The 17,681-nt window shown below is 42.1% G+C and overlaps 1 protein-coding gene across 2 annotated transcripts in view; it reads left to right on the forward strand.

The window, feature by feature from the left end:
* Positions 1-17,681, forward strand: part of HNRNPAB (heterogeneous nuclear ribonucleoprotein A/B) — a 60,644-nt gene that overhangs the window by 24,071 nt on the left and 18,892 nt on the right. For both annotated transcript variants that reach the window (XM_075856410.1, XM_075856409.1), the window contains exons 3-4: positions 143-311; positions 2,185-2,343. In XM_075856410.1, the coding sequence (XP_075712525.1) occupies positions 143-311; positions 2,185-2,343 (328 nt within the window). The remainder of the gene's footprint in view (positions 1-142; positions 312-2,184; positions 2,344-17,681) is intronic.

Consider the following 17,681-nt stretch of genomic DNA (forward strand, 5'->3'; position numbering starts at 1 on the left):
CTCGGGCTCAGGCGGGACCCTGTCGTGTGAACCCAGCCTTACTGCACTTTTGATTCAGAAGCCAAAATATTTGTCACTTGAAGCAGTACTAAGACTATATGCTAATATTTAGTGTTCTCTAAACTAATGCACTTTATTTTAGGAAAATGTTTGTTGGAGGTCTCAGCTGGGATACAAGCAAGAAGGACTTGAAAGATTATTTTTCAAAGTTTGGAGAGGTGTCTGATTGTACCATCAAGATGGACTCTAATACAGGACGATCTAGAGGATTTGGCTTTATTCTATTTAAGGAGTCTATAAGTGTTGACAAGGTTTGTTTTTTGTGTTTTCAAGCTTCTCATGACTTGGTGGATTAAGTTTATTGTGACATTGGCATCCGGTACTCTGCTCATGGAGTAGTATACACATGCTGCCTAGAGGCAACTGACATTGCTGATAAATTTGTAAGGCAGCCTGAGATGGCATTTTTCTGCTGCCCTATTTTTAGAATAGCTCTTGCATGTAAGTGGTGGGTAGTTTGGATAAGGTTATGTGCACACGACCTAATGGAGGCATTTTACGCCTCGAGATCCGCCTAAAGAGACGGCTCAAATAAATCTGCCCATTGCCTGCAATGGGTTTTACAATGTTCTGTGCAGACGAGGTAATTTTACACGTCGCTGTCAAAAGACGGTGCGTAAAAGTGCAGGATGTTTTTGGAGCTGTTTTTCATTGACTCAAATGAAAAACTGCTCCAATTACGTCCGTAAAAGACACCTCGAAAAATGCAGGTACATGCTCTGTAATTTCAGACTTATTTTGCGTTGCCGTGTGAACATACCCTTATGGTATATTCAGAACTTCTGGTTTATGTGGTTTCTTTTTATTCATTAGGTGTTATAATGTGGTGACAGTCTCTTTAAACAAATTAAGTGCCCTATCGCCTACATAAGGAGATCGGCGCCATAATGTATTTGACAGCAGTGCTTTTTATTTCGAAAAACAATCTATTTTTACCACAAGCGATTTTAGCTTTATGCTAATTACTTTCTTAATGCCCAACTGGGCATGTTTTTACTTTAGACCAAGTGGGTGTTGTACAGAGGAGTGTATGGCGCTGACCAATCAGCGTCATACACTTCTCCCAATTCATTTAATCAGCACATAGTGACACTGCATTGTTCGCTATGCGCTGTCTTATACTGACATATTAACGTTACTGAAGTGTTTAGACCGTGACTAGACATTCCTTCCAGCCACGACAGGTTATTCACAATCCCGGCGCTTTGGTAACATTTCTGTGGTACTTACAGCAGAGCAAGCATATACGTGAGATCAGTTTACAGCGAGATTTGCTCTACTGTAAGTACCACAGAAACATTAACGAAGTGCCGGGATTGTGAATAGACATCCCGTCCTGACAGGAAGGAATGTCTATTCACTGTCTAAACTCTTCAGTAACGTTAATGTCAGTATAAGACAGCACATAGTGAATAACCAAAATAGAAGATATCGAGGCACACACCGGACTTGCAACAAAAGATCTTGGTCAGGATGGGGAATTGGCCTACGGCCGTTTCACGTGCATATACGCTTGAGAAAGCGAATTCCAAAATCTTCTATTTTGTTTCAAGTTGTCTTGTGCTGTACTTATCGATGAGCACCTCTGGGGCAACTCAGCTGCTGCAATCCATTAAGGACAAGAAAGCCATTTGATATACTCCAATCGTACTAGTATCATTGGTTCAATAGTGCCAGCCTTTTTCCTTCTCCCTATTTCATGACAGTGAATAACGCAGTGTCACTGTGCGCTGACTGACTGGACAGAAGTGCATGACGCTGATTGGTCAGCGTCATACACTCCTCTGTACAACGCCCACTTAGTCTAAAGTAAAAACACGCCCAGTTGGGCATTAAAGTAATTGGCATAAAGCTAAAATCGCTAATGTATTAAAAATCTGCTATCACCTACATTATAGCACCGATCTCCTTATGTATGAGATAGGGCACTTATAATGTGGTGACAGAGCCTCTTTAATCACAATTTGTACAACATTCCAAGGACTTGTCCTATTTCACATACACCAGAAGCAATCTAGTGAGAATTGCAGTTAAGCAGATAATTGCACATACTAGCGTGACTAAAGTTGCACAACGTTTTAAAAATTGCTCACTTTCCTTTAGCTAAAATACTTTGCATTTTAGGTTCTGGACCAGAAAGAACACCGATTGGATGGAAGGCTTATTGACCCGAAAAAGGCAATGGCAATGAAAAAAGATCCAATAAAGAAAATATTTGTTGGTGGGTTGAATCCAGAAGCTGGAGAAGACAAGATAAGGGAATACTTTGCAACTTTTGGAGAGGTACAATTTTCATAATATTCAAATAAACACAGGATTCCTTGTGTACAGTTAGGTTCACACACTGAACAATCCTGTATAGCATTTGTGTTTTCTGTTTTTTACACTATTGATTGGATTAGAGTATAATCTTGCCTAGTGTCTGTAAATCTTGCAACTCAAGTGTACGGATACCTTCCATTATTAGCTGCGGGGGGGTGTGGTTTGGTATGCCGGTTTTCCTATAGCAAACAGGCAACTGGCTGCAGTAGGAGCACTCTCCACTGCTTACCCATGAGATAATGGCTACTTAAATATAAAAATAATTCTTTGGTTTGTATCCAGGTTTTGATTGCAACGGCATTGGATGGACAGTGCTGAGATTTTGTCTTTTTCCTATGTCCAGTATTTCTTAAATTTTTTCGCTTTTGGAGTGTATAAATGGATACTCTATGGGTAGTTGATCATGGGCTCTATGGTCTCCTTTAGGCCTTATTCAGACACCTGTATAGGGTTCAGGATTTTGTACCTGTATTCGGAAGCCAAAACCAGTAGTTGATCCTACACAGTAGTATAATGAAAAACTTGTACCTGTGTTATGGACCCACTCCTGGCTTTGGGTTAAAATTACTGAATCAAAATATTGCCGTGTGAATGAGGTATTAGGGGGCCTGTACATATCTGACAATCTCAATGCAGATCTGGACGTAAATAGCAGGCACAATAGTGCAGCATGCTATGCGATTTCTGGTAAAACCACGGACACCCTGATAAACCCGTCAGAACGCATTAAAATCTGTGTTTCCAGGATTTTCATTCTGCTCCTCTGACAGAAAAAGGGAAACTCCTGTGCAGGTATGAAATAGGCCTTACGCTTGACATTGTGCAGACCACCGCATGGCCTAATGCAAAAATTGTGTGGGATTTGGTGCACCCACTGCTGGACCAGGGTTACCACCTCTACCTGGATCATTTTTATACCACCGTCCCACTAACACTGCCTCGCTTCCAGAAGTCCTGCAGCATGCGGCACTGCTAGAAGAAATCTGAGAGGCCTCCCTAAGACTCTGCTTGGGCAAACACGCAGAAGGGGTGAGAGCAGGGTACATTCTAGCAGCAACATATTGTGTGTAAAGTACAAGGACAAAAGAGATGTCCTTGTATTGACAACAGTACATGGGCACACCAGTACCCATGTACCTGCACCAGTACAGAGACCCCCAAACCAGACTGCATCCTGGACTACAATAGGTACATGGGAGGGGTGGACTTGTCAGATCAAGTCCTGAAGCCCTACAACGCCATGCGGTGTGGTATAAGAAGCTGGCCGTGCACATCATACAGATGGCTTTGTACAACGCATATGTGCTACGTCGTTGTGCAGGCCAGACGGGAACTTTCCTGGAATTTCAAGAGGTGTTTATCAAGAAACTAATTTTTAGGGACCAAGAAGAGGGGGGGGGCACCCAGTACTTCTGGAAACGGGGGGGGACACGCATCGAACCAGGGCAACACTTTCCAGGAGAAGTTCCCCAAACTGGCAAGAAGGGAAAAAGTCAAGAGGTGCAAGGTCTGCTATAAGAGGGGGATAAGGGAAGACACAATATATCAATGTGACACGTGTCCCTAAAAACGAAGGCTCCGTATGAAAGTGCTTCAAAATGTATCATACATCCCTTGCTTTTTAATCTACCCCCAGTTTTACTTACCCTGATGCACTCCGCATCTTATCCCCCCATATCTTTCCCTTCTGAGTCCTGCTGTGTGCCCAGGCAGCTAACAGCCACATTTAGGGTATTGCCATACCCGTGAGAACCCACATTAGTTTATGGGGTGTATGTCTCCGGTCAAAATGCTCACTACACCTCTAGATGAATGTCTAAAGGGGTGTAGTTTTTAAAACGGGGTCACTTGGGGGTTTCAACTGTACTGGTACCTCAGGGGCTTCTGCATACATGACTACGCACCAGAAAATCCCCAGTAGGCCAAATGGTTTTCCTTCTGAGCCCTCCCATGGGCCGAAACGGCAGTTTATCACCACAAATAGGGTATTGCTGCACTCAGGACAAATTGGGCAACAAAATGGACTGTTTTATTTCTTGTGAAAATAAGAAATTTTGAGCTAAAACTACGTATTGGGAAAAATATTTTTTTTTTTTTATTTCCCAGCCCAATAAGTTCTGTGAAGAAACTGAGGTCTAAATGGTCACATTACCCATCAATTAATTCCTTGAGGGGTGTAGTTTCCAAAATGGGGTCACTTCTGGTGGGTTACCATTGCTTTGATGCCTCTGGGGCTCTGCAAATGCGACATGGCACCCGAAAAGCAATCCAGCAAAATCTGCACTCCAAAGAACACACAGTACTCCTTCCCTTCTGAGGCCACCCATGGGCCCAAACGACAGTTTATCGCCACAAATGGGGTATTGCTGCACTCAGGAGAAATTGGGCAACAAAATGGGGTTTTTTTTTTGTTCCCTGTGAAAATAAGAAATTTTGATCAAAAATGACTTTTTTCACAGCCCAATTCAAATATGTGCTGTGTATATTCTAATAAAAAAGTCCTCAAAATGCACTAGTTGCTTCCTTGCTTCTGTGGCTTGTGTTTTAATCCACGAGCACACTACATCCACATGTGGGACATTTCTAAAAACTGCAGCATCTGGACAATACATATTTAGTAGTGGTGTTCTGGTAAAACCTTCTGTTACAGAAAAAAATGTAATACAATTGAAATTCAGCAAGAAAAATTACATTTGCAAATTTCACCTACTTTGCTTTAATTTCTGTGAAATGCCTGAAGGGTTAAATCCACTTTCTAAATGCTGTTTTGAATACTTTGAGGGGTCTAGTTTTCAAAATGGGGTGTTTTATGGGCGTTTCAAATACATAGGCCCCTCAGCGCCACTTCAGAACCGAACAGGTACCTTAAAAAAAAAAAAAGCTTTTTAAAATTTCTTAAAAATATGAGAAATTGCTATTTATGTTCTAAGCCTTGTAACGTCCAAGAAAAATAAAGTTCAAAAACCGATGCCAATCTAAAGTAGACATATGTGAAATGTTAACTAGTAACTATTTTGGGTGGTATAACCGTCTGTTTTACAAGCAGATGCATTTAAATTCTGAAGAATTCTATTTTTTTTATACATTTTCTCAATTTTGCCATTTTTCACCAATAAACACTGAATATATCGACCAAATTTTACCACCAACAAAGCCCAATGTGTCACGAGAAAACAATCTCAGAATCGCTTGGGTAGGTTTAAGCATTCCGACGTTATTACCACATAAAGTGAAATATGTCAGATTTGAAAAATGGGCTCTGAGCCTTAAGGCCAAAACAAGGCTGTGTCCTTAAGGGGTTAAATATCTCTTTATAGGTGTTTGGGCCCAGCACAACAGTTCTAGAGCTCAGAAGGGAAGGGAGTGCCGATTGGCTTTTGAAACGCAGATTTTGCTGTTCGGGGTTTTACTGGTACTTAAGTTTTTATAATGTGGAGGTATATGTAAACTGTGCAGAGTACATCCTGGCATAAGAGGGTATAATAACCTACCGGTGTGTTTCTAGTGTCGCACTGATAATGGTCCCTGGTTTTACCCACCTTTGGAACGCTCTGCACATTTTGCATTACCATGTTCTGAGAGCCATAACACTTAAATATTTATTTATTTTTTCTCAATTCGAGCTGTTTGAGCGCTTATTTGTTGCGTGACAATCTGTCCCAAAATGGTACCAATGAGAACTATCATAAATTCACACGCAAATTTAACAGCTTTCTTACTGTGATCACATTGCGCTATAAATGACATTTGACTTTATTCTGCAGCTGATGCAATTAACAGCAATACCATATGTATGATTTAGAGAAATGGGAGGCACATCGCAAAGAGTCTGAATACTTATGTCCATGTGAAATTAGGTTTTGTTTTTTATTTTCATTTTTAATACATTTTGAAAAATAGTTTTCACTGTAATTTTGGGTATTTATCCAGAACGATTCTGAAAAAATGCAGTTTTTAAAAAATTTTGCACAAAGGCTCAAAACAACATGTTGAAGGATCTGAAGACTCTGAATGCTCGGTATGTCAGTGGTTTGCAAAACCCAGCAATTTTTTAATTTTAATTATTTTTTTTAAACCCCTTCCCGCAAAATGACAGGTCTGATCGGCATTGCAAGTAACTTGCCGCAATCAAACGTATCAGACCCGTCATGAAGATGAAGCGGGCACAGGAGCTGTGCTCAATCTTCAGCGGTAGTCAACTGTAATATACAGCTGACGTCCTGCTGCAACGGCAGCGATCGCAGTTGCTGCCATTTAACCCCTTAAAGGAACAGTGTCATCACAAATAATTTTTTTATATGTTAAAGATGTTAGTGCTTTAATAAAAACGTTTATATTCATTTGTGTGTTTGTGTTTTACTGTTTCTTATTTTTACACTTTTTCTTCCCTATGGGGGCTGCCATTTTTTGTTCCATTTCTGTGTGTGTCGATTAACGACACACACAGACATGGAATACGGCAGCCACAGTCCCATAGGGACTGCGAACGGCTCCCGTCCCATTGACTGCCGTGTACGGCGTCTGTGTGGGAACTGCGCATGCGCCGCTCCCACACAGTCCTATTCGAAATTGGCGCCGTCCGGCGCCATTTTCCTGTGGACCGGAAGTCGCGGCCGGACAGTAATATTACTACTTCCGGTCGCGGCTTCCGGACTTGTGCACATGGAACAGCGGCAGCAAACGGAGCGGACGGGCCGGAGGGAGCCGCGGCGGCAGGAGCAGGTAAGCGATTTCAATGTATGTTAGTGTTTGTGTGTGCTTACTAGTGTATGTAAACCTACTACACTGTGGGTTACCTCAAAAAATGGCGACACAGTGTAGGAGGTTAAACCTTTCAAACCCCTCGTTTATCCCGGCACTAGCCAGGATAAAGGAGGGGGGGATGCTGAGAGCTCACTAGAGCGAGGGCTTTTAACCCAATGTTGCAATGCTGCAATTTTGGGAACTAGCTCCATCTAGTGACCAAAAATGGGTAGTATTATAAATTAGAAATAATTTATAATATTTCCTGACTCGCGAAAAAAATAAAAAAAATTTGAACAATGTTTAATCACCCACACACTAAATGTTTAATTTTTTTAAAAAAAACATGTTTTTCTGGCAACACATTCCCTTTAAATGTCAATGGCGATGGCCGCATTTAAGTATTTGACAAAAGGAGGGGCACACTCTGTAGCCCACCACCCGTCCCCCACGAGTGGTCTTGGGTGTCGATTGCTGCTATGGCAACCAGGAAGCCTAGCAACGGCTTCCTAGTCAGCCAGGTACGGAATAGGTCCTTCCCAAGGCGGGACCTAATAGGTTTAACTGTCCTATTAAGAATGACCGTTACAATACACGGCACCACATAAGTAGTGCAGTATATTGTAGAGGGGATCTGAAGATCAGATCTTAAAGGGAATGTGTTGCTAGAAAAAATGTTTTTTTTTTTAGTTAAACAATTTGTGTATATGTGATTAAACATTGTTCTAATTTTTTTCACGAGTCAGGAAATATTATAAATTAGATTCCAATTTATAAGATTTCCCAGCGCTGGTCACTAGATGGAGCAATTCCCAAAATTGCAGCATTGCATGTGGTAAAGCAACCACATTGCTTTTTACCACATGCAATGCTGCAAAATTTTGAGAACTCGCTCTAGTGAGCTCTCAGAATCCCCCCTCCTTTATCCTGGCTAGTGCCGGGAGAAACGAGGGGATTGAACGGTCAAACCTCCTACACTGTCTCGCCATTTTTTGAGCTAACACACCGTGTAGTAGGTTTACACACACTAAAACACGAACATACATAGAAATAACTTACCTGCTCCTGCCGCCATCCGCTCCGTCTGCTGCCGCCGCTCCAAGTGCACAAGTCCGGAAGCCGCGACCGGAAGTAGTAATCTTACTGTCCGGCCGCGACTTCTGGTCCACAAGAAGATGGCGCCGGGCGTCGCACAGTTCAACTTGGGACTGTGTGGGAACGGCGCATGCGCCGTTCCCACACAGACGGCGTACAGCATAGTGGATGGAACGGGCCCCGTTCACATTCACTATGGGACTGTATGTGCCATATTCCATGTCTGTATGTGTCGTAAATCGACACATACAGAAATGGAAAGAAAAATGGCAGCCCCAATATGGGAAGAAAAAGTTAAAAAATAAAAAAAAGTTAAACACAAACACACAAATAAAAAAAAATGTAATAAAACACTAAAATCTAATTCATCTAAAAAAAAAATTCCCCGTGACACTGTTCCTTTAAAGTCCACAAGTAAGTGAGAATAAAAGTAAATTCGATTTTTTTTTTTTAGCTTTTTTTTTTATCAGGGAAACAGATTTTTCATAACACTTCATCTTAAAGTCCTTTTTTAGCATTTGAAAAAAATAATTAATTATTATACATAATCAGTATCGGCCTGAACGATAAAAATATTGTTTTTTGGTCCTCGTCTAAAAAAAAAAAAAATTAAGTCGCAAATACCCCAAAATGGTACCCTCAAGAACTACAATTTGTTATGCAAAAAACGAGCCCTCCCACATCGATATGAACTGAAAAATAAACGTGACTACACTAAAACGTGTTTTGTTTTTTTTTTTTCTTTTTGAATGGAGTATTTTTATTGTGGGTAAGTAGTAAAGCGAGAAATTTGGTATCTCTGTAATCTTATTGACAGAGAATAAAGTTACATGTTTAACCCCTTCAGGACTGAGCCACTTTTGGACCAAATGACAGAGCCTCATTTTTTTAATCTGACGTGTGTTACTTTATGTGGTAATAACTCCGGAATGCTTTTACCTATCCAAGCGATTCTGAGATTGTTTTCTCGTGACATATTGGACTTTGTTAGTGAAAAAATGTGGTCGATATATTCCAAATTTTTGTGTGAAAAACACCAATTTAGAGAAAATGTGCAAAAAAAGTAGCATTTTCTATATTCAAATGTATGTGCTTGTAAGACAGATATACCACACAAAATAGTTACTAGCTAACATTTCCCATATGTCTACTTTTGATTGGCTTCATTTTTTGAACATGCTTTTGTTTTTCTAGGACGTTACAAGGCTTATATATTTAGCAGCAATTTCTCACATTTTCAAGAATTTCAAAAGCCCATTTTTTTAGGGAACAGTTCAGTTGTGAAGTGGCTTTGAGGGCCTTATATATTAGAAGCCCCCACAAATCACCCCACTTTAAAAACTGCACCCCTCAAAGTATTCAAACAGCATTCAGAGATTTTTAACCCTTTAGGTGTTTCACAGGAATTAAAGCAAAGTAGCGGGGAAATTTACAAATTTCATTTTTTTTGCAGGAATTCCATTTTAATCCATTTTTCTTGTAATACTGAAGGTTTTTACCGGAGAAGCACAACTGAATATTTATTGCCCTGATTCTGCAGTTTTTAGAAATATCCTACATGTGGCCCTAGTGCGCTACTGGACTGAAATACCGGCCTCAGAAGCAAAGGAGCACCTAGAGGATTTTAGGGCCTTCCTTTTCTTAGATTATATTTCAGGCACCATGTCGGGTTAGAAGAGGTCTTGTGGTGCCGAAACAAAGGAAACGCCCCCAAAAATACCCCATTTTGGAAACTACACCCCTTGAGGAATTCATCTATGGGTGTAGTGAGCATTTTGACCCCACAGGTGTTTCATAGATTTCATTAGAATTGGGCAGTGAAAATGAAAAAATACATTATTTTCCAACACATAAATGAGGAAAAGCACCCCAACATTTGTAAAGCAACTTCTCCAGAGTACGGAAATACCAAACGTGGTCATAAACTGCTGTTTGGGCAAGCGGCAGGACTCAGAAGGGAAGGCACGCCATTTAGCTTTTGGAGTTCTGGATTGATTTCTCTGCACATGTCGCATTTGTAAAGGTACCAGTGCAGTGGAAACCCCCCAAAACTGACTCTATTTGGGAAACCACACCCCTCAAGGAATTTTTCAAGTGGTATAGTGAGCAATTTGACCCCACTGGTGTTTCATACACTGGGCAGTAAAAAAAAAAAAAAAATGTAGATATTTTATTTTTTTTTCAAAGAAAATGTTGCTTTAGCCCCAAATTCATCATTTTCACAAAGGGTTAAAAGAGAAAGCACCCACAGTTTGTTAAGCAATTTCTCCTGAATACGGCAATACCCCATTTGTGGAGATAAACTGCTGTTTGAGCGCATGGCAGGGCTCAGAATGTAAAGAGCACCATGCAACATGTGAGGTCTAGTACGATGGCATTTACTGCCCTGTGTCATGAAAACAGAGGATCTGGGGTATCAAAACATTAGAAACCCAGAAAAGTGACCCCATTTAGGAAACTAAACCCCTCAAAGAATTCATCTAGCGGTATAGTGAGAAGATTTAGATTGTAATGTAACACCTTTCAAGGTATTCATCTAGGAGTATAGTGAGAATTTTTAATTTGAAGTGACAACCCTCTAGGTATTAATCTAGGGGTATAATAAGAAATACTTTAATTTTAGTAAATAAGGAGGACAACCTGGAAAACCCGCTATGGAGGGAGAGGGAATGGCAGGTCCCACTACCAACCTACCCACCATTCCATAAAATCCAGCCCAAAAAATAAATCAAAGGCCTCAGCAAAAAAAAGATTTGCTGAGACAACCAATCTCATCTGGATTTATTCCTCTCACCCAGATTTGCAACCTCGGGTCCTTAGTATAGTGAGAATTTTTAGTTTTGTGTTAGGTGTTTTTTGACAAATTTTAAATGGGGCTGGTCAGTAAAAAAATTAATAATTGGTCATGGCTAGTATGGGAGACAAAAAAGGTGAATGAAGAATAAATAAATTAAAAATCTAAGGAGGTGTGGTATATTTTGAAACATTGTTTCATACACAGGCCGGGATTTGTGGGACACGTCTCACATTGGTATGTGGTGTCCTTACGAATGCCTCGCTTGGCGCACACACGGCATTTACTTGGGGGCTTCTGTTTATTTTTCAGTGGGGGGGATTTCTGTGGGGAAATGCTGGCCGGGAATTATCCTGCTGACGGAAGAGCCGGATGAACTGCCCTCTCCTTCCTGGTCACCAAATATCAGGGACTTTATGACCTTTTCCTGAAATTGCAGGAATGTATCCCCACTGCTGGCGTATCTGCATAGGATAAAGGCGTTGTATAAAGCCATCTGTGTAAGATGCACTGACAGCTTCTTATACCATACCTTGGTCTTGCGCATGGCGCTGTATGGTTTTATGACCTGGTCAGACAGGTCAACGCCACCCATATGTTTGTTGTACTCCTGTACACAATATGGTTTTGGGACTTGGGTGGTGGATCCGCGTACAGGGACAAGGCTGTTTCTGCTGACGTGTATGCTGGTCACTATAAGGACGTCCCTTTTACCCTTATACTTCAGGAGGAGTAGATCGTCGCTGCAGACAGCTCTGCTCTCTCCTAATTTTAGGATCTGACCCAGCAACGGTTTTCGGAGGCCCTTCTGATTTCTGCGGATTGTTCCGCACGCCAAGGTGGATCTGAATGAGAACTTTTAACAATGGGACACTGCTCGGCAAAGGATATAATTTTATTTCTGGACAACTTTTATAACAAAGGATGGACAAGATCCCATACAATCTTTCCCCTAATTCCTAGGAAAGGGGGGCATTCTGGGGGATTTATTTGGGAGTCTTTTCCCTCATAGACCCTAAAAGAGTACGTGTAACCGGTGGCACTTTCGCAGAGTTTGTACAGTTTTATGCCGTACCGGGCTCTTTTATTGGGTAGATACTGCCTGAAGTGCAGTCTACCCTTGAAGCTGACTAGAGATTCGTCTACCGAAATATTTTGTATGTGGGTATAAACTTGGGAAAAACTTTTGGAGTAGTGGGCAATCAATGGTCTTATTTTATACAGCCTATCAAAATTTGGGTCCTGTGGGGTTGGGCACTGACTATTGTCATTGTAATGAAGGAATTTTACGATGGCTTCGAATCGCATCCTTGCCATTACTGTGCAGTAAAGGGGGGGTGTTGTATAAAATATCAAGGGACCAATAGTCTCTAATACTGGGCTTTTTTATGAGCCCAAAACTTAAAAATAAGCCCCAAAACTTCTGCAATTCCACTGCGTTTGTGGGGGTCCAATTTTGGCCTCTTCCATAAAATGAGTTGGGATTCTGGGCGATAAATTATTCCGCATAAATGTTGGTCTGCTGGACCATTAACTCTAAAAGGGTGTCTGAAAAAATGTTTTTAAAATAATCAATGGGGCTAAAATTCGTAGTGTCAATTTGAATGCCTGAGGGGGCTGTAAACTCGGGCACCTGGGGGGTATAATTGTCCGCAGCTACCCATGCCATATCAGGCTGAGCAGGACCTACGGCTCTTCTGCGCCGACTGGGGGGTACAGACTCAGTCACTGCATTCAGAGGAAGATGGAAGCACGAACTGCTCTTCACCTTCACTCGCGCTGTCCATATCAGAACACATCATTTGATACGCTTCCTCGGCTGTGTAGACTCTTGGCCATGATTTTGTTCAGCTACTAACTACGTTTTTTGTAAGTTTTTTTAAAAACTTTTAACAAAATATAAACAGCGCTACTCACAACTGCGCAATGAGATCATCTGTATTCAAACAGTAAGCGTACCCTACCTACCAGGGGGAAAACTAAATGAGAAGTGGCATTGCTACCTAACAGGGAACTCGGGCAGTGGGCAATCTAGTGATACAGCAGGGTAATGGCGACCAGATACTGCGACAGGTGGTCGCTGGGCACAGATCACACGGCAGAAGGACACTGTGGGTGACTGCAATTATATAATTATATATTTTACAACCAGTGGGCACCAAAGGTGGTGATCACTGGTTAGTGGGCAGAAAAGGGGCAGATCGCTGGGTTTTTTTGTTCTATTTTTCACTGACTGTATCTGACAAGCTTCTCTGGCAGGAATGAGCTTGTCGGAGACGGAGATGCCGGGAAACCACTGCTCCTGCGCTGTGATTGGCCTGTCAGTACTGACTGGCCAATCACAGCTCGTGCCGGCACGGGACCACTCTTATTGGTCATGTGCTCATGAGTCCTGCGGCAACTGTCTATGACAGTTGAGATCGGGACGCTGTCACCATGTCTGTTGACATGGTGACAGTTTGAAGCTTGGGCATAACTGTACGCCCTGTTGCGGGAAATCACTTTGATTTCGGACATACAGTTACGCCCAATCGCGGGAAGGGGTTAAAGAGGCTCTGTCACCAGATTATCAAATCCCTATCGCCTATTGAATGTGATGGGCGCTGCAATGTAGATAACAGCAAAGTTTGTTTTTTTTTTTTTTAACGATCATTTTTGCCCAAGATATGAGCAATTTTATATTTATGAGCTTTTCAATGGACAACTGGGCGTGTTGTCTCGTTTTAACAACTGGGTGTGTATTGTATTTTTACCAACTGGGCGTTGTGAATAGAAGTGTATGACGCTGACAAATCCGCATCATGCATTTCTCATCATTCCCACTCGGCTTCTTTCACAGCAGACAGTGGGACGTCACCTACAGGTCCTTCAACCTTGGCGTCGGACAAAAGATACATCGGCTCCAGGCGTCCAAAAGGTTAATATGCTCGTCTCTAGGGAGTTTGCTATGCTTACCTGCACATGGAGATGCTGCTGCAAATTCAACTGTACTCTCTGACACCTGGAGCGGATGTGTCTTTCTTCCGACGCCAAAGTTGAAGGACCTGTGGGTGACTTCACGCTGTTTGTCTGCAGTGAAAGAAGCTGGCTGGGAATGATGTCACCCACAGGTCCTTCAACCTTAGCGTTGGAAGAGAGGAGACACATCAGCTCCAGGCGTCAGAGTACAGTTGAATCTGCAGCAGCATCACCGTGTCGGGTAAGCATAGCAAACTCCCTAGAGACGAGCATATTAACCTTTTGGACACCTGGAGCCGATGTATCTTTGTCCGACGACAAGGTTGAAGGACCTGTGGGTGAAGTCACGCTGTCTACTGTGAAAGAAGCTGGGTGGGAATGATGAGAAGTGTATGATTCTGATTTGTCAGCGTCATAAACTTCTATTCACAACGCCCAGTTGGTAAAATGAGAACACGCCCAGTTGTCCATTGAAAAGCTCATTTGCATACAAATAATTTTTGCCCAAGTTATGAGCAATTTTATCGTTCGCCAAAAAACTTTGCTGTTATCTACATTGCAGCGCCCATCACATTCAATAGGAGATAGGGATTTCATAATCTGGTGACAGAGCCTCTTTAAACTGCACGGTGAACGCCGTAAAAAAGAAAAAACAAAACCGTGCTGGAATTGCTTTGCGTTTTTTTGGGTTTCCTAGTCTCCCAAAAAATTTAATAAATAGTGATGAAAAAATATCGCATGTACGCCAAAATGGAACCAATCAGCTTGTTCCATTAAAAACAAGCCCCCTCTCAGCTTAGTCAACAGAAAAATTAAAACGTTATGAATCTCAAGACTCAATGATGCGAAGCAATGGCCCAGACAAATTTTTTAGGTACAGTAGTTTTTCACTAAAAACCCCATGTAATCTGGTGGACCCCGTAGATGCAGCTGAGATGGGAAAACTTTAGGGTCTTGTGCTGCTTATAGGAGATTTCTCACCCAGCCTGGTCCCCACCACTGGTAGGTTTCCAAAGGGCTGGTGCAGTGAGTGCGGTCGCGGGCAGCATATGAGCTTCTCTCCTACTCTTTGGCAAAAGTCCTCCTGCTGGAGGCAGCCCCGGGCCCAGTTCCTTTCTGTGCACGGATGTGCCTCCAACAGGCGGGGATTCCTTTGGCCAGGAGTACCCCTCCTCCTGGGTCTCGGCGTTTTCTGGTCACATGGTTCCTTGTGACGCTGATTTCCGGAGGAGATTGGGGTTGGCTGGAGCAGCCATAAGGCAGAGCCTAGCAGATTGGGCGACAGAACTCCTACTTACACTTACCAGCAGTATTTTTATGTATAAGTCTTCTCAACTATGTCTATTCCCTCTGATGTAGTGGATCCCCACAAGTCTGCAGATCTTGTGGTTCCCTCTGGCCTGGTATGTCCCTCCTTCTTGTTACTTCTCCCTCCCTCCTTTGGCTAGTTTGGAGGCTGAAGCTGTTTTACTAGTGACTTTCTCTATTCTAGTTTACTTCAATATGGCACTTTGTGCTTTATTTAAGGAAACTGCTCTGCCTAAGCGGTGGGTTAAGAAATGTGGGGTTTGTATGAAGTCCTCCTCTTATAAGATGGCATTATGTTCAAGATGCATTAAAAAATGTGTGGTGGATGATGCACTGTCATTTTTGGATAGTATAAAATGTATTAACAGGGAAGTTAGCTCTTTCTCCAACTAGATGCTCGTTCTCCCAGACCCTCTACTTCTAGCAGTCATCAACCGTCTATGTTCTACAGCCCCTATATTATCAAACCCTGATGAAGTTGTTCAGTCCCATATTGACCTTTGATTCATCAGATGACACTACCGGTATGCCCTGCAGTCTGATGGAAAATGAGTGTCTTTTCAATATTCATGGTAGCCCAAATGACTTTGAGGATACTAGAGAACCTCTTTCCACTCAGGATCCGATGGTCCAGGGCCTGGGAGAAAGGAGTTTCCTGTCCATAAGAACATCAAACTTATTTCTCATGAATAGGAGTCTGAAACGGTTCTCTTTTCTGGATCGAAGTGCAAATATCCCATTGCTGAATGAGATTCAGAACTCTGGGACAAAGTTCCAAAAGTAGATGTCCCTGTAGCGGGTATCTAGAAGAAATCCTCCCTACCATTCAAGGATATGGGGGTACTTACTGACCCCATGGATAAAGTGGAAGTTCTTCTGAAGACAAGGGAAGCATACACAACAATGTTTAGGCCCGGGCTCTGCTACCTGTACAGCGAGGTCTTTCTCTCTCTGGATCGATCAACTGGGAAGCCATCTTGCTGCTGGTGCTCCCAGGGAAGACATTTCATCCTTACCCATGTTGAAAAAAGCTGCCAACTACCTAGCAGATGCCTCAACGGATTTAGTTAAGCGGTCAGCTAGATCTGCTGCATTATTTAATGCAGCAGAAAGGTCCACCTGGTTAAGTATCTGGTCCGGGGATCCTTGTTCCAGAATAAGCTTATAGGCATCCCTTGTAGAGGAGACAGTCTTTTTGGATCTGGGTTAGATGAAAACCTAGGCTGCAGAGAAAAAATTACCAGTAGATCAGAAATTCTTTCAGCAACTGAGCATTTTGTAACAAATAAAAAACAAGCAATAGTTATGGAGGACCGTATTATAAAGGAGAGCAGGAATCATCTAAGTTTCAACCTTGTAGAGGCAAAGGAAAAAAATGTCCTGTTCAAGCAGGACAATCAGTCCCGTCAACCTCCACAGTGATGCCAGATTTCTGGTAGGGGAGGAAAAAAAATATTTTTTTTGTAGCCTGGAAGAACATCTCTCCTTCCCCTTGCGTTCTAAGCAGAATTCATCACGGCTACCAGCTAGATTTTTTCCTCCTCCACAAAGATTCCTATTTATGATTAGTCTTTCCACAAAGTCTATCTCTAGAAAAATAATTTTTACTCAGTCAGAAAAATGCAGTAGTAATCACTCGCTACCAAAATCCCAAGGAGGTCTGGGGTTTTATTCGCCTGTATTTCTTGTGAAAACACTGTTTAGCAAGAGCAATAACAAATCTAAAAGCCCTCAACCATTACTTAATACACCTAAAATTCAAGATTGAGACTATAAAATCCACTGTAAACCTTATATCTTCAGGTTGTCATATGGTTACACTGGTTTTGACCGATGCCTACTACCACATTCAGATTAATCCAGAATCTCAGATGTTCCTAAGGATGGCTGTTTCTCAATGATACGATTCATAGTTTTCAATTCCAAGCTCTCCCATTTGGTCTCTGCAGCACCAAGAATTTTTACAAAGGTAATGGCAGAGGTTACTGGTTTTCTCCATCTGAACGGTGTACAGATAATTCCTGATCTAGACTACTTCCTTCTCTCGGCGCCCTCTGCTTCACAACTGTTGCTGGATTTGAAACCCATACTTCAAACTTTCTACTCTAGGCTGGTTAATAAAGCCACAGGAATTCGGACTTGTTCCCAAATATCGTTTTCTAGGGGTCCTTCTAGACTTGCTGAGCATATCCTCATACCTTTCAGAATAAAAACTAATTTCCATCCCATTGAAAACATTATCACGCCATTCAACAGGTTAACTATCTTGGGCCTCCTAACCTCCATTATCCCAGCAGTCCTTTGGGCACAAGCCCATTCAAGAACCTTGCAGTAGTTTCTCCTGTGTGGGACCAGAACCAATCCTCCCTGGACAAAGTTCCTTCCACTGGCCACTAACTCC

The sequence above is a fragment of the Rhinoderma darwinii genome, chromosome 3 (assembly GCF_050947455.1).
Source record: "Rhinoderma darwinii isolate aRhiDar2 chromosome 3, aRhiDar2.hap1, whole genome shotgun sequence".
In the NCBI taxonomy this organism is placed as follows: domain Eukaryota; kingdom Metazoa; phylum Chordata; class Amphibia; order Anura; family Rhinodermatidae; genus Rhinoderma; species Rhinoderma darwinii.